Source organism: Pyrgilauda ruficollis, unplaced genomic scaffold (assembly GCF_017590135.1).
Source record: "Pyrgilauda ruficollis isolate IOZ18807 unplaced genomic scaffold, ASM1759013v1 scaffold38, whole genome shotgun sequence".
NCBI lineage: Eukaryota > Metazoa > Chordata > Aves > Passeriformes > Passeridae > Pyrgilauda > Pyrgilauda ruficollis.
Window position 1 is genome coordinate 5,627,410 of NW_024525267.1, and position 26,381 is coordinate 5,653,790.

Sequence of the window (26,381 nt, forward strand, 5' to 3'; positions counted from 1 at the left end):
GTGTCAGCCTCAGCAGGTATTTGCTCAGAGGGCTCTCCCTTGGAGGAGTTTCTGAGGAGCACTGAGCACGGTGCTGTTTGTTTTTCTTGGGAGATAGACTGCATGGCCTTTGTTTTACCCGAGGCTAAATAGAGCTTGCAGCACTGAGTCTCTGTGTTTGTTTTTTTTTTTAAAGTCTAACCAATACCACTTTCTGCTGAAGAGATAGAAAAAAGTTTCTAAAATATTAATTGCTTTTTTTTTCCCTGACTAATACCTCTTAATTTAGCATTGCCATCTTCTGGGAGGTTTGGTGGGAAAGAACTTTCTTCCTCATGAGGGTAAGCAAATGGTGCAACTTCAAAGGCATTTTTAGCAGGATCTAAACCTCAATAAAAAGAAGAGACAAAAATGAAAGTGTCTTTCACTTAACTTTTTATGCTGGTTCACTATTGTGAATCAATTTATTGTTCAGCCAGTGGCAGGAGAAGCTTTTCTTAGCCTGAGAAGTATTTTTTATTTTAAGTCAATAAACAATAATTTAGATTATTGCAGAAAGAGCAACTTTGGTTAATGGCTTTTGGCTGTGGAATAATGTGATGCTAGATATACTTACAGTGGTTTCTATCAACACTCTACTGTGTCTCGTGAGAGATTAAAACTATTGCAGGAGTAGTCCAACAGCTGAACATGAGATAAATTCTGTGCTGCTGCTGCAGAAGTTAAGCAGTATTTTAGTACTTTCCGAATTCAGAGCAAAGCCAAAGCACCAGTGCCAAGACTTCTTTAAAGAGTTTTATTGATGTGCATTGTAATTAAAGCCAGAATGAGTTTTCTAATAGGACATTCATTTCCTAGAGAGCAATTGCAGCTTGGCATAAAGTAATACATTTTTAAAAACAAGTGCCAATCTGGGGATATCCCCAGCATATGTTGGATGGCTGATTTACCAGCTATGTTTGTCCTAGTTATTAACAAGAAAATGAAATATTTTAATTTAAAATAATTATACAAATAAACCTTTGGCTGTGCTGTGATTTCATTAAAACCTTAATTGTTTAGAGAGCTCTATGAGGGTGTGTGAAGTTGGGTCAGTTTTACTGCCTGGTGTTAGTCTCGATAGCAGATTTACGACAGGGCTGGATTTAATCTCTTGACTAATCTTTACAGTAGCAGGCCTGGGATGGGAGGGTGTTTGTGTGTTTCAGGAGATAGGTAACTCTATCTCTGAAGTGGAAACACGGTGCTGGGTTTTAAAATGTCTAAGCAGCCTTAAAATGAACTAGCCAAAGGCTGATGGGGAATTGCTCTGTGGAAACAAAATAGGTGTTGCTTTTAAATCAGCGTCTTAGTGTGCACATTGTCACACCTTCACACATGGCTGTAGGCTCAAATCTATTTCTCATTAAAGCAACTGTAGCAGAAGGGAATATTGCAACCATCTGGGTTGCAGAGATCAGAAGTAACAGTCCTATGGGCAGCACCATGTAGACTGGCTTTTATGCCACTTGATTCATCATATATGAGGGTAGGGGCAGCAAGATGTTTACCAGGTCACGCATTAATTTTGCAAAATACTTTCACGTCTAATTTTCCTTGGTTTCTGATGGTGGTGTGCCTTTGAATCAGGTGATGATATTTGTAGATTCAGCATCTCAGCTAACATTGTTCCTGAGCATGGGAAACACGGGCGCTGTAGATGTCTCCAAAGGAGAGTTAATTAGAAGAATGAGCAGTTATCAAGAACACCACAGCTCCACTGTTTAATTCTGATGATAATTTTCATGCTGGGTCTAATACAAATGAATTCACTTATGGTTTATTAATCCACTGTGGGCCTGTTAGGGTATTCAGCAGGAAAAATGCTGAGAGTTACCAGAACAGATTTAAAGTACTTCCGTGAGTGGAGAGCAAATCAGAGAGCTTTATTTTTTCCTCTCCTTTTTATCTTTCTGCACCACTTTAACTGACTATGTTTCCCCCCCTCCCCTTTCTTCACTTCTTTAGGACCCACGATTATCAGCTTTAATTTTTGACAAGCTTCAAGTGCCTGACTATTTGCAGAAAAACAGGAATGAAGGAGAGAGCAGATGTGAAACTTGTGCCACTCACTTGAACCAGCTGAAGCAGGAAGCCATTCAGATGATGCACACCCTCAGCCAGGCCAGCTACCCAGAGATGCCCGACCTGCCGCCCGGCGCCGGGGCAGTGACCAGCATGGTACCCAGGATGGTCACTGTCTCTTCCCAGAGGGACCTGCCACTCATTGCTGGGCAGGTGGGCAGGCAGCCTGGAAAGCCACCCAATCTCTTCTCTGCAGCAGAGAGGAAGAAAGGACTCGGATGGTCTCAAGGCGTGGGCAGTTTTCCCAACTCCAGCGTGCAGGTGACGGTGGCCCCCAGCGGTCTCAGTGGTGCCCTGAGCTCTGTCACCATCCAAGCTCAGCAGTACCTCGAGGGCATGTGGAGTATCTCCAGAGTGAACAGCTTCCTGCCTCAGGCTTGTCTGGTAAGTAGTGATAATTCAGCTGCTTCGGTTTTGTTTGCATGTGTGTGGACATAAAGAGAGATACAGATAAAATTTGAGATCTATACATATTTATCCTTGTGGGGATCAGCTAATGGTATTCTAAGCCATGTTTCAAGAGCTGAAGAGTTAAAGAGCTTTGGAAGATGTTCTATCAAATGTCATGAGGAATTTGCTTTCTTATCTCACATGGTGAGATCCTTTCCTCAGATGTTTTTGCACCTATTTTAGCTTCATGTATGCAGGTGATGTTACTTGTCTGTCACATACCTGGTAACTCCTTTAGAAAAACACTAAAGGCCAAGTTTGTCACACATGAAGCTCTCAGAGCTTCATGGGATTATATCAAAGGTGAACTTGACCCTCAAGTCTAGTGCTGAGCTTCTAACACTGTGTGCAGTTCAGCAGTTGCTGTTGATGGACTGTGATGCACAGCATTAATCTGCAGCTTAGATGTGTTGCAAAACAGTTTGCTGCTGAGGAAGGGGCTCAGGAGGTTGCTTCAGAGCCACATGCCTGTAAATGTCACTGCACTTGGATTTTCAGCCTTGATGTTGTTTTCCTGTATTCTGTGTGTATTGTAAGAACTCTTGTGGGAAATGGAAAAGCTTTGTAGAGGTGCACGTTACCTTTAAAACCAAATTCATTATGTGGCTATCTATGGAACTGTGCTAAGAAGAAGGACACAGTATGTGGCTGGTTTTGACTGAGATTCATTCCTGACCATTTTTCAGGTAGTGAATGGGGGAGTCTGTGTAATAATGAAATGTGTACAATTTGAAGTAATGGTTTTCACTTAAAGATGACATAACAGATCTTGTGGGATCAGGTATTTTGGTGCCAAGCAGCTTTACATTTAACATGATGCCTTATGTGCTGTTGTATGTAAACACTACCTAATATCGCTTGGTAGCTTCAGCTGGTTGAGCTCCAAGATCATCAGATATAAATATTTGAGTGCTGCTGTGTAACGTTACTTTTTCAGGCTGACTTGTGTTTCCTTCCAGAAAAGGCTTGGAGACTTGATTCCTCCCTCCCATTCTTTTCTCTCTTAAGGAAATTTGTGAATTCACATACATTCCACCTCTGAGGGATTTAAATCCAGTGAATCTCTGCTGACATCAGGTCACTCACTAAGAAAAGGGAAAATGGCCCATTCAGCTCTTCATAGTTTATAAGGAACTTCTGCTAGGAGAGCTTTTCTCTAAAATGTTGCTCCATGAATTAGGGATCAATTTGGCAGTGTATGGTATATGATGTTACCTTTAAATTGCCTTCTAAGTTCTTTATATATCACAGAAATAGAGAAGGAAAAATGGGAAAGCTGCTGGGCTAAGAAGCCTGCACTCTGAAAGCAGAAGTATTTCCATTTCTCTGCTCATTCTTGTCCTAAATAATTCAGTAACAGCCAGCTGCAGATTTCTTCCTGCTTAACCATGCTGATTGATACGTGTGGCCTTCCCTAACCACTACAGTATTCTAAGATAAAACTGTTGCCTCATTTAACCTCTGTGAAGGAAAAATGTGTATAATGCAGCAGAGCTTAAGTGTGATTTAGAAATGTGCAAAGAAACTCAGTAGCCTGGAAAACGGTGACCTTTAACGAAAGGACAAACACTGAGTGTTGGAGGCAGCTTGGATGTGATCCAGTCATCTGCAAGGATCGTTTAGATTTATAAGCAGTTTTTGGAGGGAAGCGAGTCTTCAGTTGTTTGATCTCTCCTCTCTATTTATTTATTTTATTCATTTAAACCCAAATGTAGTTACTGAAGTCTGTGAGTGCATCTCTTTCCAGATGGTGCTTCTTGTGTCTGTCAGAATTCTTCCACTGCCTTTTGTATTGTTAAGAGCCTTGTGTCTGATGAAGTTGTTTGGGTGGGTGAGGCAGAAAGTGCTTCCCCTACGCTCTTCCCCTGAGGAATCACAGGTGTTGAAGGAAATAGGATTGGAGAAATTTCAGGAAACAGCTAGTCTAGCCCTTGTCTAGCACAGTATCCACTGCAGGACATTCTTGTCCAATGCTTATCTTGCATCATTTTACAATTTTTCAAAGACTAGGATTTTCCCAGTTCTGTTGATTCTCACATCTGAACTTCCTTCCCTATTAGAAAAGTTTGTTTGATTTATTTACTTTTTTTTTTTTTTTTTTTTTTTTTTTTTTTTTTCTTGGGGAGGGAGGGGGGTGTGGTTTTCTTGTGTTTGGTTTTTTTGTTGTTGTTCTGTTATGTACCTTAATTTATTAATTTACACTTTGTAAAAGACTGCCACCTGAGTAGGCAAATGACTGTGTCTTTGGCTCCAGTCTCTTTCTCCTAGGCATGGAAGGAGAGCTGGAGTGGGTGAGACAGCCGCCATGGGGTCATGCCATATGGCTAGTGTGGCTTCCTTTGCCATCTTGAGAAATAAAACCCAAACAGAGAAGGACCTTGAGCAGATAGGTCTCATTCTGCCACAATGATCTTTGGAAAAGAGCCCTTCATTGACAAAGTTTCTGGGGAAGTTACTCAAGAATGACTCCTAACTTTGGTTGGCTGTTTTCCCTTTTACACTTTGTGAAATTAAAAAATGTTTTTTTTTTTTTTTTTTTTTTTTTTTTTTTTTTTTTTTTTTTTTTTTTTTTTTTTTTTTTTTTTCTGGTTAGGGAGATAATTTTGTCTTTTCTTTCCTGAAGTTAGAGACAGATGTCTGTCTTTAGTAATACTTCCTGTCTTGTGGAGCAAAGCTGGTCTGGTTAGAGGAATTCTGAAGCAAGACTACTGCAGTAGAAAGAACAGCATTGAATGTACTATTTATTAAGTATGACTGAATTTTAAAGACTTCAGCCCCCATTTAAGCAACATACTGCACAAATGTGGAAGTAAAAGATGGCTCTTTTCCCAGGGAGCTTCCACTCTTGGTTGTGACACCAGTTATTTTGATCACCCTGTAAATACTCCTGTTTCACTGGGGATCTGTAGTTGGTTACACCTTTTTTCATTACCAAAGGGTGCTTGAAACAGGTGCTGAACTCCCTGGTGGGAGGCTTCTACCCAGTGCCTACCCTCCCAGTGATTTAACTCACTACTGCATATGGAGTGGACATGATTAATTTTAAAAATTTGGGAAGACAGAGGTAAAGGCTGAGGTTCATCTCAAGTATTTTTAATTGTCAAAACCCCAGGTATTTATTATAATATTAGTACTGAGGCTTCCTTTGTGGCTGTGAAAGACCAAGAGGCACATCAAAGAGATGCTTTGTCCTTCTCATCTTGGGTGTCTGTCTTGGCCTGCCTTGTCCACCAGGGGTGCCTGTGGCTTCCAGCTGGTGCTGCTAGAGCCCAGGTAGGTCATGTGGAGCGAATCCTTTTTTGGATGCAGCCTACTGTGTCCCCCGTGCCTTCTGGGTGTGAAAACACACCCCCGTGTACATCTGCCAAACCTCAGGAGACCTTGCAGCCGCACACATTTATCCAGGATCCGTATTTTTTTTATTCATGGTTAGTTCTAATAGTGGCAGTAGGGGAATTGTCTGTGGAGAGGAAAAAAAAGATTTGATTTCTGCTGCTCTCATCTCCCTCCCCAAACTTGCATGTATTACCTTGTTATGTCACAGTTATGAAAACACTTCTGGGCTGAACGTTGGGGGTCAGAAGTGCAGGACGTCGTAAATTTTTAATATGTGTTTGGAGTTCAAGTGTGAAAAACCCATTATATAGATTATAAATTTTTTGAACAGGAACGTGTGTTTGAAGCGTAGTGCGGGTGCTGCTCAAATGAAAATAATAACCATGGGCTTTGGGAGCTGTAAAGAGGAGCAGTAATTAAGGATCTGGAGGAAGGTTCAGGGAGGGGAAGACTAGGATTGCAACCAAGGTGCAAAAGGTGAAGATGCAATCAGCTGCTTTACCCAAGTGGCCTGTTGTGAAAAATTACAAAAAATAATCACCAGTAGCAGTGATGAGTTGTCTGAGCAGACAGTGAACACAGTGGAGGGGAGGGAGCTGGTATAACTCTGGGTAAAGCAGCTGATTTGTGCTGGGCACCTGACAACTGTAATTAATAAATAGTTTTATATTGATTTTTTCGGTTCTTGACCTGACAAGTGACTATAAGGTTACTACTTGAATGAAAAAAAACCCCATTAGCAGTGCTCAGCACTGCCACCCAGTTTAATGCAAAAGGAGAGGACTGAGGGGAGTTTGGGCTTCCCAGATGTGTTGGAATCTGGCTGAGAATTAGAACATTAAAACCACTGAAAATACCTTGTACACCTATTAGAAATATCTGCATTTATTGTGTACTGTGGAAAGAAAGAGGTCTTACTGTATATTTGAAATTGACTGTGTTATTATGCAGTGTTATGTACTGCATAAAACTGCTAAAGTAGCCATGCCATGTGCTATAAAGACATCTCAGTGAAATAGAGCTTATTTGCAAATTGCTTTTCCTTTCATCTTACACAAAATGAAATCCTCGTCACACTGTATTTCTTACTTGAATATATACAGTTGGCGCTGGTTATAAGGCAAAGTGTTGTGGCTCCTTGAACACTTACCAGTTTGTAAGTGGATTTAAAATATTAAAAAACGCACCATTAAGAAATTGAAGAAGTTGGAGAACTAAAAAATTTGAAGTGCCTTAAGTAAAACTTTCCAAGCCTATATATGCAAAATGGCAAAATTATCAAATGTATGTTCCTGAAGTATTCACAAATTTAAATTTAGGTATGAGCTTATTGCTTGGGTCTGTGAAGTTCTGTGAGGGAGTATTCACCCACAGCACAGCACATGTAAATGGGTGCATAGACTCTAAAGTTAAAGAAGTTATGTTTATTTGTCTTATGTGAAAAACCTATGAGTTATTTTAGTCACAATTCAAGCTTTCCTGTAGACTCAAGACTTTGAGTAAGTCTTCTGCTTACCTTAATCTAAACCAGATGGTTTTATCTGAGAGTAGTTCAGCCTCTGTTGACTTTCCTTAAAGCCTCTTTGTTTGTTTATAGCAAGGGTGACTTGCATTTTGTTTAAAAGATGCAATAAGGAGCTGACTGTGGAAAACAGAACAATGACAAGATTTACTTTCCAGCATTTACTTTTTTGCTTTGATAAATGTCATGCCGAATGGATTTTTAAATTAATTTTTAAAACCCTACTTGATAGCTTTCTCAGTGACCTTTTATTAATACAATGTGGGAAATATATTTTGTAATGAAACAATTAAAATACAGTGCGTTGACCATAAATCTTGTCCGTGAGACATATGGATGTCTTTGAGCTTTGGGACATTTCTCAGACTCCACATATAACATCTTGATCCTCAAGAAGTCAATGTTAGACAGATGGTGGGGCAGGGACTGCACAGAGGCTTTTCTGTTTTCTCTTCAGCTCCAGTAGTGTTGGTGGCACTGCTTTTGTAGAGGAAGTACATAAAGGAAAAGGGGGTGGCAAAAAATACTAATTTTTGAGGTTAGTGTTGGTCACCCTCCATAACAAGTCTCAACAGCAGAAGGAAACCTTTTGGTCCAGGTTACTAAATGCTTCCTCATACTAACCTAATTTATGTTCCCATGGAAAAGACCTTTGCTGTGGCTGCTGCATGTCAGCTGGGCAGTCATGCCTTGCTTTGGGCTTTGCTGCCTTGGCAGAGGGAGGGGTGTGATGTGGGAGGACAACACTGCTAGTCAGTGAGACCCTGCCCAGGGGGACCTGTCACTGAGACCCTGTCCCAGCAGCCAGGGAGCAGACTGGCTTGGGAAGAGTGGGTTGGGAATTCAGCCTTAGACGTGCAGCTGGAAGCATAGCCCTCTGCTTTGTGTAGGTAATGGGACCTTTGTGCTCTCTTTTTCTAGATTGTCCCGTGTAGGGTGCTGAAGGTGAAAATGAGGTTACTTTTTAATGTATTTCCAGGTATCAGAGTGATACAGGAAATATATTAAGAGTTAACAGAAAGGTTATTGGCTACAAGATGGAAATGAGCCTTTTCTTGGGTGAGGGTGTGGATTGCATTTCTTTTTATTGTGTTTGACACTTCCACCATAGTGTTGGTTTTACTGTTGTGGGACAGGGTAACTGTTTGAGGACTCAGACCCTCTTGTGGCTCATATTACCACCTGAAACCAGTTCTTTTGATCTTTCACCCCTGCAGGCTAAGCAGTTGTTATTACAGCTCTCATGAGGAAACAAGTCCATACTTGCCTCTGTTGACAATTGAAGTCAGCAGGCAAGAATAAGGAATGTTTGCCCAGACTTCACCTGTAACTCATCAGAGATAGATTTAAAACAAGCAGATTTTAGAGATTATGTGGAAATGATAATCAACTGGATTTACTTTTGGCCCACAGTGCATTCTCTCATCTGGCTATGATGTATAAGTGTGTCATAAGCTACACTAAATACCCCAAATACTTAAATTTTCTACTCTTGCCTTTCAACTTGTTTCTTAGGCCTTTTCTGCTTACTTTGACTTTTCTCTCTTTAGCTTCTCTTGCTTCCTGCTGGTCCATTTATACTCTGAATTTGCTCCACTATAAGTCCTCTGGTGAGCTGACAATCAGTGCATCCCGTGCCACCCCACAGCTAGAAGTCACCATACAAGGAAGGAAGGTTCATACGTTTTGGCTGAAGCTCAGAAGTGGTGTCATCCAAGATTTGAGAAAGAACAGCTTTTACAAGGCTACTGTTGCATGGGCTACATGGGTTAAGGGTGGGCTGCAGATGAATAATGCCCTTTGGCTTCAGAAGTTAATGCAGCAGAGAAACCAAATAAATTCAGGCTGAGCTCAGATCTGAGTCATGTGCAGGCTGGTGGAGGGGAAAGTCTTGCAGTGGTGTCTGTGTAGTACATGAAAGGAACTGATTTGTACACTGTGTGCAGGTAGGATTGCCCAGTTGTCCTGCTTGTGTAGAACAGTATTTGAACATCTTCTGTGTTGGTGTTTTTTTTTTTTTTTTTTTTTTTTTTTTTTTTGGGAAGTGGTTTGAATTTGAAATTTTCTCAACAGGCTGTTTACTGGAATGATGACATGTCTTCAGATGGTTGAGCTGTGCACAGTATGAGCATTGGTGAAAGCATCTCCTATTGTTTTGTGGCACCAGTGGCTGAGCATGGGGCAAAAATGGGTGCTCTTTGTTACTTGCAGATAGAGTCACTGAAGTGCCCTGCCTGGTAGCCTCTGACAGGAGGTTTAAAAAGCATAAATAGAAAATTATGTATCTATTTTTGTGTTTCAGCACTTAGGAGAGAATTTATGATGCATGGATAGAGTTCATAGATATTTCAAGCATTTCATATGTGTGTGTTTAATGGAATGGATTGCCACTTTAGTGAACATAGCATCAAATCAGCTCTGTTAATTGAAAAAGATTTTTCACATTATTGCTAATGATGTGACACAGTTTTGTTAGAGATGGTGCATAAAATAGCACTACTTCAAGTGACATTAATGTATGCGTTTAAATTCCTTTTTTCCCATTTACGTGCATTATTGATTTTATTTCATTGTTGAGCAGCTAATGGATTTATAATTCGAATACAGTCACTGTAATCAATGATGGGATTACTAGACTTATAAATAGAACTTTAAAACTTTGATGAGATAATTTCACAGTGACATTATAGAGAGTGGGCTGGCCAACCAGGAAGACTTGAGTGTATGAGGTCCTCCACAGGCAGATAAGAGCAACCTCATGTTTAGAAGTCCTGGTCCTCATGAGGGACAACACAGCAGGGTGTAAGTAATGTAGGAGTTTCCTGGAATGTGTTAATGATAATTTTCTTCTCCAAATGACAGAAGAGCCAGTGAGGAGATGTGCTATGCTGGACCTTGGTTGTGATCAGTGATGCAGAGTCTGCTTGGAGCCCTGTAGCCAGTGGTGTTCCCTGGGGGTCTGTGCTGATTCCAGTTCAGTTTATTGTAGTCATCAATGCCCTGGATGGAGGGAGCTGGACCTTGGTTGTGATCAGTGATGCAGAGTCTGCTTGGAGCCCTGTAGCCAGTGGTGTTCTCTGGGGGTCTGTGCTGATTCCAGTTCAGTTCCTTAGTTCACCAATGCCCTGGATGGAGGGGCAGTGCACAGCCTTAGGAAGTTTGCTGAGGAGGAATGGCTGGTACCACAAAGTGCTGTGCCACCCAGCAAGTCCTGGACAGGCTGGAGATGTGGATAGAGAGGAACATAATGAAACTCAACCAAAGCAAGTGCAGGGTTCTGCAGCTGGGGAGGTTTAACCCTGTGTACCAGTGCAGACTGGGGGCTGACCTACAGGAAAACAGCTCTGGGAGTCCTGGTACACAACAAGTTAACCACGAGCCAGCACTGCCCTTGTGAGCAAGAAGGCCAGTGGTATTGAGGACTGCATCGGGAAGAGCATTGCCAGCAGGTCAAGGGGGGTGATCCCTCTGCTCAGCCCTGTCTGAGACCACACCTGGAGTGCTGTGTCCAGTTCTGGGCTCCTCTGTTCAAGAAAGACACAGAGCTCCTGGAGAGGGTCCCATGGAGGGGCTGTGAAGATGTTGAGGGGACTGGAGCATCTCTCTTAAGAGAAAATGGTGAGGGAGCTGTGCCTGTTTGCCTGGAAAAGAGACAACTGAGTTGATTCCTCTGAATTTGCATGGCTGCTACTATTTCACATCTGGATGAGTTTGTTCTTTTGTGATACCTTATGCGAAGGAAGAATTTGAAAGGTGCTGTAGACATGAGTCAGTTGCTGTGTTGTTGGGCAAAGATAATGGATCTGCCATTCAGAACTGTCTGTTGTGAGATGAAGTTGTACAAGGTGATGAAGTTGTACAAGGCTTAGGGGTACAAGTTGTACAAGTTTTGTACAACTTATCTGTACAAGTTCTAGGGGTCAGGTGGCAGTGGAAGGATAAAGAAGGGGAGAGTGGCCCTTGTGATGCCTGGCTTGGGAAAGGTCTAGGTTTAGTTTGTTAATGCAAGGTAGCTGTGTGGACATCCCCTTGAGTCCTGTCAGCCTCTCCCTATGACTGTGAGGTACTGATGGGGGGATATGGGAATAGCACAACCTCCTGTTGCTAGTTATGCTGAGATTCTCTAGAAAAGATTGAATGGGAATGATAAGAACATTAGTAATATCCTGCTGAGTCTCAGCTGCAGCCTGTAGCCCAGGGCTGTCTCCAGCAGTGAAGCTGGAAATGGTATTTAGGGAGAGCTGTGGCTGCTTTCTGCAGTCTGCTCATACTCACCAGCATGCCCAGTTGGAGAATTCACAGGGACACATACCTGTCTGTTCCCTTTAGGATCTGTTTAGGGACCTGCTGTCCAGGAATTTATCCAAACCCTCTCTGACCCCGAAACACTCTCTAACTACACAGCCTTCTGTATGCCAGCAGGTTCCATGAGTTCGCTACCCCAGTGCAAAGAAGTATTCACTTTCATTCCATTTATTCAGTACCTCCATGACTTTGTAAACCTCAGTCAGGCTGTCCTCAATCTCCCTTCTGCAAGCAAGAGAAGGCTCCCAGCCTCTTCTGTCTCTCCTCCTGGGGCCGCTGCTTTGCACAGTCACACTTGGGATTTTCTTCTGGAATTCCTTATTATTGGCATTTTGTTACTTGAAAGAGCTTTGGGACATCTGCAGGCTTGCAGATATCACTCTAGTCATGGTGAATCATGTCTGGGTTACATGGCCCCAACACTGGGAGCAAACAGCAGGGTCAGCAGGAACACCCACAAGAAAAGAGTGTCATCTGCACAGCTCTATCCCTAATTTGGGACCTCGGTCTCATTCAGCAATGATCCCAATGATGACAGCTGTCCTTGTCTTTGCAAACTTAATGCTCCTCCATGAGCTTGTCTGTAACTGAACCTTGGTTCCTAAATATGGGTGTAACAAAGCCAGTTTTCCCTTCAGATAATGCAGGCTTGTACCTCTTCAAGAGAGCTGCTAGTCAATGGGTGCCTTCCATGTGGTAGCTGTCAGGCAAATTGATCCCAAGGGATGTTCTTTTTAAAGCAGTTCAAGTGTGATTGAGATAGAAATTAGGTATGACAATCTCTGTCCACCTTTGCTTTATTTGATGACACTGTATGTCAATCATTATAACAATACAGTGATTTTAATGAAATTGGGAACATGGTAATTTCTTTTGCTGAATAGAGAGTAATCAAGATATGGTGAGATTTTTGTTAGAGTTGCCCAAATCATTGAGAAATGCTGTTGGGGAGTCAGGAAGATGAAATAAGTTCTCCCATTTCAAAGCTCTGCATGTCTCCTGCGTTTAGTGGCTGCTAGAAACACATCTGGCCCATGGAAGTCAGTCCTAATGGAAAAGCATTTGTCTTGCTGCAGGAAACTCAATCGTAAAATGACAGAAATTTGCATTATTATGAACCTGTTAATGAATTCCTTTGCTTGCTCTTATCAGCCTTTGACAAAAAGCAGGGATTTTTACTGTATATTTGCCCATTTGAAGCAATACCCAGGGAAGTACACAGCTAGATTTTTTGGCTTTGGAGGCTGTAGATATTGTAATAGAAGTCAACAGGGAGGGCTCTGGGCAACACTTTCTGATGCTTGCCTAGAGGCATTAGAAGAAACAGTTCCTCTAGCCTGGCTGTTTTAAATGCACTGCACATGAAAAGCCCTGATTTGAGAGTGTTAATGTGCAGCAGGCTCTGTGTCCTTGCTGGTAGCTCATTTCATGACCTCCTGACTTTCCCAGTGGTGGGTTTACATGTGCAGATTGGAGGGTGTTCATGTGACTGGTGGTCAGGTTGCTGTGAAAAGGGAAAGAAAAAAGAGCATTTCTTGCTGTGTCTTTGGTTTGGGTCCTGAATGGCTGAAATGTGAAGGAATTGGTCTGTCACTGCCTGCTGACATCTTTGCACTACCAGAGCCCTGCCTGCAGGGATTGCCCACATTCCCAGTCTGAAGGAAGGAAAGAATGACGTTTCATTTTGTAGATTGAGGCCTGCCCAGAACCCTAATAAATTCTTCAAGGACCAAGTAGCATGGTTTAGGAGAGATCTGGGTCAGATTGAAATCAAAAGCCCTTAGTCAGAAGGGAGAAGCTGCTGATTCTCCATCCTGGTACTGCCAAGGATGTCCATGCTGGATGTAGCTGCCCAAAAGGCTGAGGTCCTTTCTGCATGGAGCACAGACTGCTAAGGATTTTTGGTGGTAAAGATCTAAACCTTAAACCTGCTTTAATTATTTAAAAAGCAAGTGCTCTGAGGTTGCCTTTGGATTGCCTATATTACTTTCCAGTCTGTGACAGCAGATGGGCCTCCTATTTCTATTTAATTCTACTTCTCTATAATTTTTCTCCTTCTGCCTCATCTTCAGAGATTGATCATAAGCCAGGCATTAGCAACTCTTGTAGCTGAAAAACCTTCTTTGAGAGAAGGGGCATTATGCTCTGCATTTGATTTACTTTGAACACGAGATGCATATAAAAGTCTGAAACTGCAGGTCTAGGCATTCCTGTTACCACATCGCAGCTGCAGGTTATAAATGACTACAGTAGTGTGTTGTAGTTATAAAATGCCCTACTTATTTTATAATGAGCCCTGGCAGAAACAATGCCAAGTGGCAGTAAAAAGTTTATCCAGAACACGTTTCACTTCAGCCTGGCATATGCTGCCCTGTTAACTTTATGTCAGGAGGAGTCAGTCAGGAGGAGACGTTTCTCACAGGAGATGCATGCAGGACTTACCCACGCCTATGGGAAAGAAGGGTTTATAGTGTAAGCATTATCCAGAGCAAGATTTACGTCACATTTGTTCCAGTCAGTGGTAGCACGTCATAAGAGCCTTTGCATGAATCATTTAGGTGGAAAATTATTGTTTTATCATATATAAACAGTAGGTTTAGTATTTTGCAAAATCGTTACATCAAGCAGTTTTTACAGTTTAATTGACTGTGACGTTCTAGTTAGAAAGGGAAAAAATAGTAAGTTCTCAAAATCCCCTGTCTGCCTGCTAGTCAGAAAGGGGTAAAAAAAGTTGGAAAAAATTAGTTAGGGGAAAAAAATCACCAGTACAGACTCAGGCTGTCCCAGAGCACTTAGTGCTTCACCTGCACTGCCCTGTTAAGTGCCTTCATTATGGGACCAATTTGAAGTAAAATAAATTACATTGATTGTGATTCTGATAAACAGATGTGTTACAGATTCATAGAAGCTCTTGTAATTTTCTTCATTCCCTCGTTAGTGATTCTGTTCTCAATACTGTTTTGCAGCTGTATCCAACCTTCTGGTTTTCTTCTGCCATGACAATATTATCCTGGGACTGATCTATTTTTATAGGTTTTTATAGTCCCGTGTTTTTCTTTCCTGTTACCAGATGCATATTTTGCATGGATTCCAGAGACCGTGTGGCATGACCTCGTTTGGCTTTTTTGGATTCCTGGACATTCTCTGGACAAAGGTCAATGTGCAGAGAGTGGAAATACTCAGAAAACTGGAAACACTGTGGCTTAGTTTTTGGCTCTGCACTTCAAATGTGTAAAGAGCTTGTTAGAATTGTAATTGTCCTTTGGATGGTAATGGCCAGACAAAGTCCTGTGGATCTGGAAATTTTATTTAGGGCCAACTTCTTTATAGTGTAATTTTGGACTAGTCTGACTTGCTTAAACCTTGACAGATGTTTCCTGCCTTCTAGTCACAGCAGTGAGCTCGTGTGCTGGGAATCAGGGATGAGACAGGGGGTGCCCCTGTTCTGCCCAGGCCAATTCCACCTCCATAGCCTGAGTATGTCAGGTCACCTCCATGTCATCCTGCCCTTTCCCCCAGGCTTTGGCCCTCTCAGCTGGGAGCAATTCATGCTGTAACTGCTTGCTGTGGCCCTGCCAGCTTGGTGTGTGGATGCTGCCAGCTGGGAATGCAGTGTGGCTGACTTGTCCCCATGTCCTCAGGATGGGTGCTGGGACCTGGTCCCAAAACCCTCCTGTCCATGGCACAGGCACTGACATGAAGCACCAAGATATTGCTCATTCCTGCACGTGCAAAATGCTTGGTGTGACATTTTCAAATGTCATCCTTGCTGTGCTCTTGCTGGTGCCAATTTTCATGTGGTTTTGGAGAGAGTAGAGGGACGGGATCCTATAGAGCAGTTTTGGAAAGTCTTCCTTTGAAGTTTAGCATCCTTCCAAAGGGTTTTTGGTTTTTTCCAATGGCTTTTGTCCAGCAAATATTTTCTGAGAAAATTGAAACAAATCTCTGGATGTGGTGACCTATGACATTTTAAATATTCAGTGCAGTCAGTAACACTTTGTAGTGACAAGGTTGTACTTTCTGCATTTGATCATTAATGAGTTATGAAAATTCATTAAATGGAGAAGCACAGTTCCCTCTCAGCTGCAGTCTGGAGCCTTCTCTCAAACTTGAGTTTGCAGACTCAAACACTCAGAAAAGTCAAAAGTTGTTCAAATTCCTCTAAAGAATTCTGTTTTCCACACACAGTCCTCAGAAAAATATTTGTTGAGATAAGGGAGGTGTATTTAGTTAAAAAAAAAAAAAAATCCCCTTTCTTTTTCTGTGATGTGGCAAACCGGGGTGTCCAGGCCCAGGAGGGTCCCATTTCTTGCCTCAGGGTAAATGACCTGGACCTGACAAATTTCCTCACAGGTGAGCCTTCCTCATCACCTGAGAGATGTAGCTTCTCAGGGCGAGCTGCATGTGGCTGTGCTGGAAAATCCTGTCACCTTTGAATGGTGCAAACAGTCCTTGAAATTAATCCTAAACTTGGAAGAACTTTTGTTGTTTTTCAGCCTCTCATCCTGCAGCAAAACTGATGTTACCTCTGTGTTTGATATTAATTGGGTAGTTGAAGACCATAAAAATGATATGGGTTTTCTTCTGCCTTAGTCTTCTGATGATTTTATCTTGTATACCTTCACTTTTTGTTCCTTTACAAGAATCAGTGCCTTCTTATTGGCTTCCTCTCATCCTCTTTTTATGTTCACACAAAACTGAGAATAAAACTTACAGAAAAAGAAATTACAGTTTGAGTTTTCAAATGTGTTTAATGTGGGAATAGCCACATTTATCCAAATTAGATACATTGATTTGGAAAGCATATTAACCATCTGCCATCTGAAATATCAGGTTTGATTTGGGTATTTCAACTTACATGCCTGATATGTGCACAATCATCAGTCTCGTAGAAATGTAGGCTTTTAACTTCTCATGGAAATAAAAAAGTGGTGTAAAAGGAATGTGTGTTACACATGGCTTGTATTTTAAGTGTGAATAGCTTTTACAGGAATTGATCTATTAACAGATTCCAGTCAGTTCTAACAAGTTTGTTACAGTTTGCTGTAAAATGCAATGAAGTTTTGTGCTAACTCTAAAGATTTCATATTTAGCTTTAGATCATGCCATCATTTAGAGTATGCATTAATTAGTGTGATTGGTTAGAAACATGTTGCTGTTCCTGTCTTTTTTTTTCAAAATGTTGCTTGAACACAATTCTCTTTGTGTCAAGGTCTTTTGTCTAGTGTAGCCCCTGTTGAAAGTGAGTGAAGAAATATGTCTTGGCAATTTGACTTGAGCCTGTAATTTTGAATCTGATATAGCAGCTTATGTGGCAGAGGGTTATGGCTGTCTCCCTGACGGAACATGGGGGACTTTTCAGACACAGATGTCATCCTGCCAGGGCTTGCAGGTTGGGTCCTCTTGCTGGCCACTGCTGCTGAGCTTGGCAGTCCCTGCTGTGCCATCTCTGTAGGCTCCATGTGCTGGCTCCAGCGGTTGTGGTGTTGATTTTTTTTAATTTGTAAATTGATGAATCCCTATAAACTCCACTTGCTGTCAGCGCTTTGTGTCAGTTCATGTAACTCAGAATTTCAGATGTCACTGGATTTTACCCACCTGCATGTTGTTCCACATGCCATATTCTTTCTGTGACTGGTACAGGTCAAGACCACACATTTGTTGCTTCAGTGCATTAATGATCAAATACCTGCTTTATTGACCCCCTCAAGGTTCATTACTCCATCACTTAGTTATAAGCAATTAACCATGTGAGTGGATCTGATCCTTTTCCAACCTTCTCTGTTCCTGGCTGTCATTGCCAGCAGATCATGGATAAGATGGACAAACTCCCTTTTTAAAGTACTTTTTCCTTCCACACAATTTCCTTGTGCCTGTCTTGATCTCTAGCAGTGCTTGGTCCTTCTGTTTTCATCACCGAGAAATCTGATCTCATGAGATTCCTGCATTACAAAGTGAAGAGTTTTGCAGAGGGTTGTTCAAAGTTTCCAGGTTGGCTTCTAGTGTCAGTAGCTTCAGTAGGATTAAGTTAATCTGCATGAATGAATTTTGTGTCTCAGACTCGGATCTCTTTGGTCAGCTCTATAAAAGTACTTTTTTTGTGTAGCACTCTATGCTAAAGCGTTACTCAGCCACTCCATAATACTGATAATAGTACTAATCTTGAAAGAGCAGACCTTCAAAAGAGGTGGGTGCACTTTTTTCTTGTTGACATTGTTGGGAACTGGGACTACAGCACTCAAGCTATAGGAATGAGTCCAGATGAAACTCCAGACAGGCTTTCATACACCAGTTGAGCACTACTTGGGTGGCAAAGTTTTTTCCCTTGGTACCTAATAACTGGGTTGCTTCAGTTCTCATGAGAAAATCTCTATTTGTGTTGTCAGTGTATGAGAAAATTGAGGGTGTGTATGTAACTGGGAGTGCCCTATTGCCATGTCTGCATATCTATAGTTGTAAAACATGATCTATGGCAGCTCAAAATTTAAAATTTGGTGGCATCCTAGGAAGTACCTAATTGTGCTTGCGCTTCATTACAAGGCTGTCTCCTTTCCTGGAATCTATTTTAGCTAATTAGTTGGAAATGTCAGAGTAGTATTCAGATGACAGAAACATCATATATTATCATACATGAAGCAATTAACTCTTTTGACAAATATTTATTGTGGTGTCATCTTTAATTAAATCTTCAGGACTCCCAGACAGAGAGCAGGTTCTTCCAAAAGAGAAGAGGCTTCCCAGCACTGTCAATGAGCATTTGACTGATGTGGCTTAATTGAGCTCAGTACTTGAAAGAGTTGGTGGCCTAAACATAAAGATATAGACCTGACACAATTTTACAATACAGATGTCTAAAATTTTGGCAAAATCTCAAACTAATTACCCCCTTCCAAACTGTGTCTCAGACAATGCAAATGCTTTATGGAGAAGATGCATGTCCAGTCTCTCCTGTTCTTCCACTGGAATGGTTTGCAGGAGAAAAGTGTTATACACTTGTGCTGCTAAGAAAAATAATACTGAAAAACAGGGCTGTATATATTTTTCCAAAAAAATCAATTTTCTTTTATTTAGTTCTTGGTGTTATTCATGTGGAAACATATTACAAGTGTGACTGTTTGGTTAGTTCCTCTTAAACAGATAGGTCTTGTAGGTGATGTGCCACTGAGAAATAATTCTTGACAGTCATAACTGAACCAGATAAACAGTTCTGCTAGCTCCCAAATAACACTGTAAAACAAAAGGGTTCTGCTTATCATTTTCCATTTCTTCATGCCTGTCAATGTATTTAACTGTGCATTACTCCTCACAAAGGTTCTCTGTGTTTTTCTGCTCCTCTCTGCGGTCATGGTTTTTACTTTCTCTGTTGCTGAACCTACTGTGGTACACTTGTCCCCGTGATCACTCCTCACCTGCCGCTGATCTTCGCCCTCTCCCTTGCAAAGAGTGGCTTTGGAAGTGCTGTGTGAAATTTTTCCCTGTCATGGCCATGTATTAAAGTGTACTAACCTGTATGTATGTTTTTATGTTTAGCAGGGGGAAGCAGGACCAGAAAGCGGCCGAGATGTTGCCAGTGCTCAGATCAGCTCAGGGCAGCCCAGCGCCGACGCCGCGGGCACGGCCGCGCCCCAGAGCGTGGTGGCTCCAGCCGGGGTCTCGGCAGGTACCTCGGCTGCAGCTTCCTTCTTCATAAGGTACTTCCTCTTTTTCTGGTTTCCATGGCTGCTCGTGGGTCTTCAGACAGCTAGGAAATGTTATTCAGTCTTTGCCAAGGTGCTGGTTGCTGAGGGGTGGAGGTGGTCACCTGGTCATGGCTGTGGCTTTCTTCTGCTGCTGGAGAGCAGGGATGGGATGGGGACACCCAGGTCTGGGGACCTGGAACCGCTGTTGACCAAAAACCCAAGGAAACCTGTGTTGGGCTTTGTCTAGTCCTTAATGGCCATCTTCACCACAAGTCTGCTATTCTGTAGATTTCCTTGGAGCAAAAGCTGAAGTAACAAGTGTTTTTCTCTTAGATCTAGATTTAAAAAAAAGGTATTTTTTTGTACAGTAGCTTGGCCTATGTGTCCAAATAAAAGTTTTTCCATGGTTGGTAGAAACAGTTAAAACAGTTTGACATTCTTCTTTTAGCAATAGCTCACAACAATCTTCCCCCCCCGCCCCATTCTGGTGTCTTATAACAAGAATATGTTAGTTTTGTTTGGATGTTTGTTGTAATTAGCAATGTTGATTAAATGTAATACACTGTCAAGCAGATGGTACTTAAAACAACAAAACTCAGGGCTTTGTACTTGCATTCCAACTCCTTTTTTAATTCTGAACTGAACATATTTTGAGACAATATTGAAAAGCGTATGTCTGTGAATGGCACTAAAGTAAAATTTATGCAGAGAATCCCTCGCAGAATGTAATCACAATGGTAATTGTATTGTTTCCTTTTCATTGGTCTTTAAGATATTTTGTACCATTAAATAAATGATGTTTACTGTAAGTTACAATCTGACCTCAGAAAGAGCTTGACTTTCCAAGTTCTGTTTTTTTAAAAGAACATAGTACAATGATTTGGAGTGTCAAATGCCTGCGTGTCACAGTGTGTCTGTACACTGAGGTTGGGAAATGACTGCCCTGAGAGCACTGTATGTAAGTTAGGGGATTGTCTCTGTGCTGTGGGTTTAAATCAACAAAGAGAAATGGTGGCCTGCAGAGGATGATTTGTTTCATTCAAAGATAGGTATCTGAAATAATCAGTGGGAATGGAAAAGAAAGGCAAAGGGAGAAGCTCACACATCTCTTTTCTTGTTCAGTTACCTAAGCAAGGACAGATGCATCCTTTCCAAAATATTTAGGTAGGACTGCAGCACAGCTTTTTTTTGTTACTGTATTTCATATTGTGGATATGATTTTAGCTTAATCTACTTTGGATTTATTTCAGTGTTAATTTGTACGTCATAAGAAAATTTTTGGAGGCAAAGATTTTTCCCTTTCACTGGGGAAGCCAGAAAATAAAATACCTTCCTTGAAACTGAGAGAAAGAAATCAGTGCCTAATAGTATAAAACAAGACCCAAAATATTTTCTCTCAGTGATGCTTTTGTCACAGGTCAGCAAAACTCAGTTCTGTTTTTATTGTGAAGTGAGTGTCATTGACTTAATTCAAAGATTCTTGAAGTCAGCAGCAAGACTGCAAATGACATCATTGTATGTTGGATCAGGCCCTAATTGCTTCTCATGAATCTGTCTTTGCCTTGAGTGAAGCAGAATTTTATAGCTTTAGCAGCTCTGTGCTGGCTAAAACATTTTAAAACCCCATTAGTACATTGCTTATTCCCTACCCATGTTTCCTATATTCAAAATTGATTCTCTTGAATTTTTTAACTGATGGACAGAGCTGATGGAAATTTTTGTGCACAAAGCACTTTTGTTTCTTATTCTGTTATTGTTGAAACACAACAAAAAAATCTCACAATGATTTTGTGGGGGAGAGCGATCCATCATTGATCCCTGGCACTTGTAAATAGGTTGAGCAGATTCTCAGATGGGTACAAGGGCATGGCCAGGCTGCTGCCCCAGCTTTGGCAGTAACCTCAGGAGAGGTTCCCATTGTTCCTTCTCTTTTGACTCTTCTGCCATCCATTGGGACCTTAATGGATCAAAGCTTCCATGCTGAGTCCTCCACCCTCAAGCCATGCAGTCCTCTCAGCAGGAGGGGAAAGGAAGAGGAGGAAATCCTCGAGGATGAGTGAGAGATGACACAGATACTGGCAGAAATGGCTTATCCAGGAACCACAGATATTAGGAGGAGGAAATCCTCGAGGATGAGTGAGAGATGACACACATACTGGCAGAAATGGCTATCACCAGTTTGGGGGGGTTTTGTTCAGTAAATGGGCTCTCAGGCTTCTTTGCTTCAACCCTTCCACTCCTGTCTCCTTCCCTTTGCACCATCCAGCCGTGCACTTGTTGAGGAAGAAGGTCATTCCTGCCTTGACTCTTTTGCACTTGTCTCTCCTCCATCTCTCTGTTCAGCTAATCCTCTCTCAAGAAGCACCTGGAGACAGAAGAAGAGTCATGGCTGTAGTGTCATGTTGTAGTCCCCATTCATTGTATTTGCTGGTTTTTTTTCCATACTGAAACTCCTCAGCCACTTGAAATCTGAACTTCATAGCAAGGCCAGTGTGTTAACTCACATTATGCAGAGCCTGGCAGATTTTGTTCTTGTTCTCTACTGGGATAAATGCAATTAATAAATTGACAATCACACAAACACACATATATTTATTTTTTTGCAAATCATTGGCTTTTCTTTGACCAAGTCTACTGAGGACCTTCAGCTGTTTACATCCTCCTTTTGTAAGAGGAGCAGTGGTTGAAACTTTGGCTTGTTAAAAGGGCTGTTTTGCCTTAGAAATAAAATTTCTCAGCAAAAATATGCCTATATGTTAATGTACAGTGTATTTGGGTGCAGGGTTAGTTACTTTGGAAGACAGACTTCATAGGGTGCTTGTGGAAACTGCATCTGTGATTTTCTGAGCCACAACAAGACTAGATACATTTTTTTTTCCACACAAATAAAGTATTCCAATCTTATTTTTCATGAAACAGCATTCACTGTGTTTGTACAGGTCCTAGCACAACTAGCTTTTGGGTTGTGACATGGTTTCCACATGGTTGCCACATATAAATGCCTTTTTCACATTAAAAGTGGAGTTTCTGTTTGTTTGCAGAAATAACACCCTTACACTCTTGCTTGTGGACTGTTTCATGCCTGGGAAGGGAGATCCATGCTGGATTTTTTTGGTTAGTGGTGTGTTTTTTGTGGGTGGTGTGTTTTTTTTTTTTTTTTTTTTACTCCAGTTTGCTCCTTGATGAGAATCAGTTTTGTGTTTGTAAGGTCACAAACTCCGAAGACAGGACAAAGGGTTCATGTCCTCAACTGGAAAACAATAGCTAAGAGATGCAACAAAAAGGATACCTGGTCATAAGAGGTCCCCATGGTTAAAATGAGTATCTTTAAGATATTCTTTGCAGGGAATGCACTGATTTTTTTAAGCATATGTGCAGCCCAAATCTACATATTCATCCAAAGCTCTTTCTCATTTGAATGTCATATTTAATTTCTTCAAGCTTAATTACGTTCTGCTCTAAAAAAAAAAAGTATTTTATTCATTACCAAGAAATGCAGAGAAGCACTAAGTATTCAAAATCAAAGCCAAATATTAAAGACAGCACACAGAAGCGTATTAAGAAATTAAATCAGTTTTAAGCTTTTTTCCTCACTGTGATCTGTCACCGAAGGAGGAAAGCTTTGATTAACATCTGACTGTGTCACGCAAGCAAATTGCCAGACATTACTCAGTGGTTGTGTTACCAGAGGATTTAGCAGAAAATGGAGCTTCTCAGTAGGTCACTGGCAGAATGAGAAAGCCAGGGCACAAAGCACAGCTTAAGTTCATGGATGGCTATGAAGAGACTCCCAGTTCACCCTTACATTTCAAGAGAAGTTTATTCTTGCATTCTTCAGATTTAAGAAGAATGCAGCTGGCTTTGTCCCTTGGTATGGCATGAACTGTGCCTTGCCTAGTGCTCCACACTTTACACCTGTTTCCAGGTGGGTTTTTTGTGTTAGGAGCCTGAACAAACTTTATATTACTAAGGGAAAATATGTGAGACAGTTGTAGGACCCTTCTGTGGGCTATGCTTGCAGCTAAGTAAATATTGGCATATTTTGTTATAAAGCTGTAATAAGCTTTATAGCCAAGTTGGGTTTTCTTGTCACGCGATCAGCGGGGGAAGAGAGGAAATGGTGTTCCCAAAATCAGGCAGGAGAAGGGCAGCAAGGAGGAGAATAGGCATGCACTTGGGAAGAGGTTAATGGGCTCTCTGACAAAAAAGAAAATACCACTCCCTTGGGAGAAGAATCAAGACCCCCAATAAATGGAGCTGTCACCATTAAGGTGCCATTTCCGCCTGCTGGTGACAGTGGCTGTGCAGCTGGCTGGGGTGTGGTGTTTGGACAGCAGGGATACCTGCCCTCAGTGCACGAGCTGGAAGGAAGGTTTGAGCAGTGACAGGGCAGCGAGGAGGAATCAAAACTGTTTAGAAGGAAATATGTATCTAAGCAAGCAACCCTGAGCAGCACTGAGCAGAAGATAAACTGCATTAAGTCCCTCTTCTAAAATTCTCACCTTGTTTGATGTTGATCTTTTCAAACTGGTTTGCTGACAGGGTTGCATTCGCTGCTGTGGGACTGGTGCCTTTGAAGGGGGAAATAATAGTTGTAGTTGCAACTCCTTTCCCTTGTATCCACCTGCTTTTGTTTGAAAAATTAATCTTCCAAACATAGCGCTTGTTAGTTTTCAGGTTTCTAAGTTACTTGCGATGTTGCTGGGCTTTGCTAGATGAAAACCATTTAAGATAATAAATCCAGAGAATCACAGTGGTGAATCACACCCATTATCGTTCCTTTCTCGTCATCCTCCTGCATGTTTGGGAAAGCTGTGTCAATTTAGGCATGATATAAAACATTGCACATGATACACTTTTTGAAAGCAGATTTTCTTAACAAAATATACAATCTCTGAGTAATGTAATTGAACATCTGAAGAGTTAAAATAAGCATAGTTGTCTTTTACTGGAGTCAGGATATTCCATCATATTTTAATGCCTGTGAATTTGGATTAAAGAATCTAATTATTCACTAATGAGCAGTAATGGTACATATAAACTAAGGGTCACTATCCTATTACAGGCACCTGATGGTTCACTGATAAGCATTTGGTCATTAGATTGACCATAAAATACAGTCAATAATTGAGGTTACTCATAGAGCAGACACCTTATCAGCTTTAGGCATGGTGGGACAGCTTGTCAGTACTCTGTGTCCTGATTGTGCTGTGACTGAGCATATGATTAGGGTATTGAAGCAGTTTGTATCTAATGAAACTGCAGGAAAGGCATAGCAATATTAGCACAACCACTAAATGACTAATGTGTTTTTGTTCCAAGCCTTAGACACTTCAATTAGTTCCAATAAACTCTGATCTAGTGTAGTGGTAGGCAGAGAATTCAGATATTTTATGTACAAGCTTTCATTGTAATAGTCAAAATTTGTAACATTTAGGGGACAGATGAAATCTGTGTGGCTTTGAATAAGAAATGGTGGAAATAATAAAGCTTGTCATTGCTGGCTTTACTTCATTTTTTTCAGTTTTATTTTTGCATCTTTGAAATGTAGTATACTGAGACAATGCCTCAGTGCCTTATTTAAAAGATGAAGCTGCTGGCAGCAAATCAGGTGTCCACATTTTGCTTTAAAGTCCATTCATGCAGTTCATGTAGGCTTGTGCATATAGATCTAAACTTAGAATGTGTTCTTTAGCATTTTGTACCATATGGAACATTAGTCAAATAGTCTCATCTTGAAAGCTTTTGATAGAGATATTGATTTTGCTGTGCTTCAAACTGCTGCAAAGAAAATAACCTCAGAACCTATTCTTTTATGATTTTTTTTTTCCTTGAGGATGTCTTAACTTTCATAAATTATTTAATATGGTGAAAGATGCAAAATGCCTTTTGTCTTTCTGAACTGCTGTTCAGGCTTCTCTGATGCGACCTTGGAAAGTAACCATAGAAACATGTTAAAAGCATCAACTGAAAATCAGTAGTTCATTTTGACAGTGATGCAAATTCTGTGAAAGAAGATTATGATGTATTAGGAACACTTGAAGCATATATTAGTGCTAACCTGTTAAACCTGATTATTCCATGACTATCAGTACATTCAGAATTTAATGCAGGGAAAAAAAGAAAAAAAAAAAAAAAAAGAACTTTTTTTTTTTTAATAAGTTGCCGTGTTTAAGATGTTTCTAGGTAAATCACTTCAGCCTGTCATTCTCTGTCCTGTTAAAAGCAAGAATTACATTTCTGCTAAGCTTATAATGTAGTTCACAGTTTCCTGTATTTAACAGCTGTAAACTTCTGCTCAGTACCCTACTGGGGTGCATGGGTATCCTGGCTTTGTGCAGAGCTGGCACAAATGAAATCTCTTTGACAGATAACAGCTGGGTTATGAATAAGTAGTAGTTCATCAAAAGGTGAAGAAAATCTGTGATTCATTGGATCCTGAGTTAGAGATTTTTGTGCTGACCTGTGGTAGTTAAGCTAGTCTGTGAGGCTGAAACAGAAATCCCCTGCTGCAGTTGCAGGTAACCACAGTAAATTCTTGATGAATCATGGGTCAAGAGAAGAGTCTCTTGTTAAAGCTTCGTCAGTAAGCATAACACCCGCCCAAGAAATCCTGTGTTGATGTCATGTGGGAAAATTTAATTGGAACTAGTTACCTCAGAAAGTGGGGTGTGAGCCCTTCCTGACTGGGGCTGCTTTGCTCAAACCCTCTGCATGGTTTGTCCCTGTTTCACAGTGCCATAGCAGTATGATGGGAGCTGCAGGGCTCCTCAGGGATGTGATGGCATTAATGCAGCCCAGCAGCCCCTCAGTGCAGCATCCCTTCTTTGTTAAATGCCCCCAAAGCCCCTCTTTCTCTTGCTACCATTTGGGCACTGCTCAGGAACGGTGGCTGAGAAATTTGCAGCTTGAGGAAGAGCTGTAGATGTGCAGATGAAGTGGAGCATCCAGCTGTTTCAGGGGCAGCCAGATCTATAATTAATGTT

At 41.2% G+C, this 26,381-nt stretch overlaps 1 protein-coding gene across 1 annotated transcript in view; it reads left to right on the top strand.

The window, feature by feature from the left end:
- Positions 1-26,381, top strand: part of KIF26A (kinesin family member 26A) — a 95,952-nt gene that overhangs the window by 29,696 nt on the left and 39,875 nt on the right. Inside the window, exons 3-4 of the mRNA XM_041476371.1 lie at positions 1,987-2,487; positions 19,247-19,407. Of these exons, the coding sequence (XP_041332305.1) occupies positions 1,987-2,487; positions 19,247-19,407 (662 nt within the window). The remainder of the gene's footprint in view (positions 1-1,986; positions 2,488-19,246; positions 19,408-26,381) is intronic.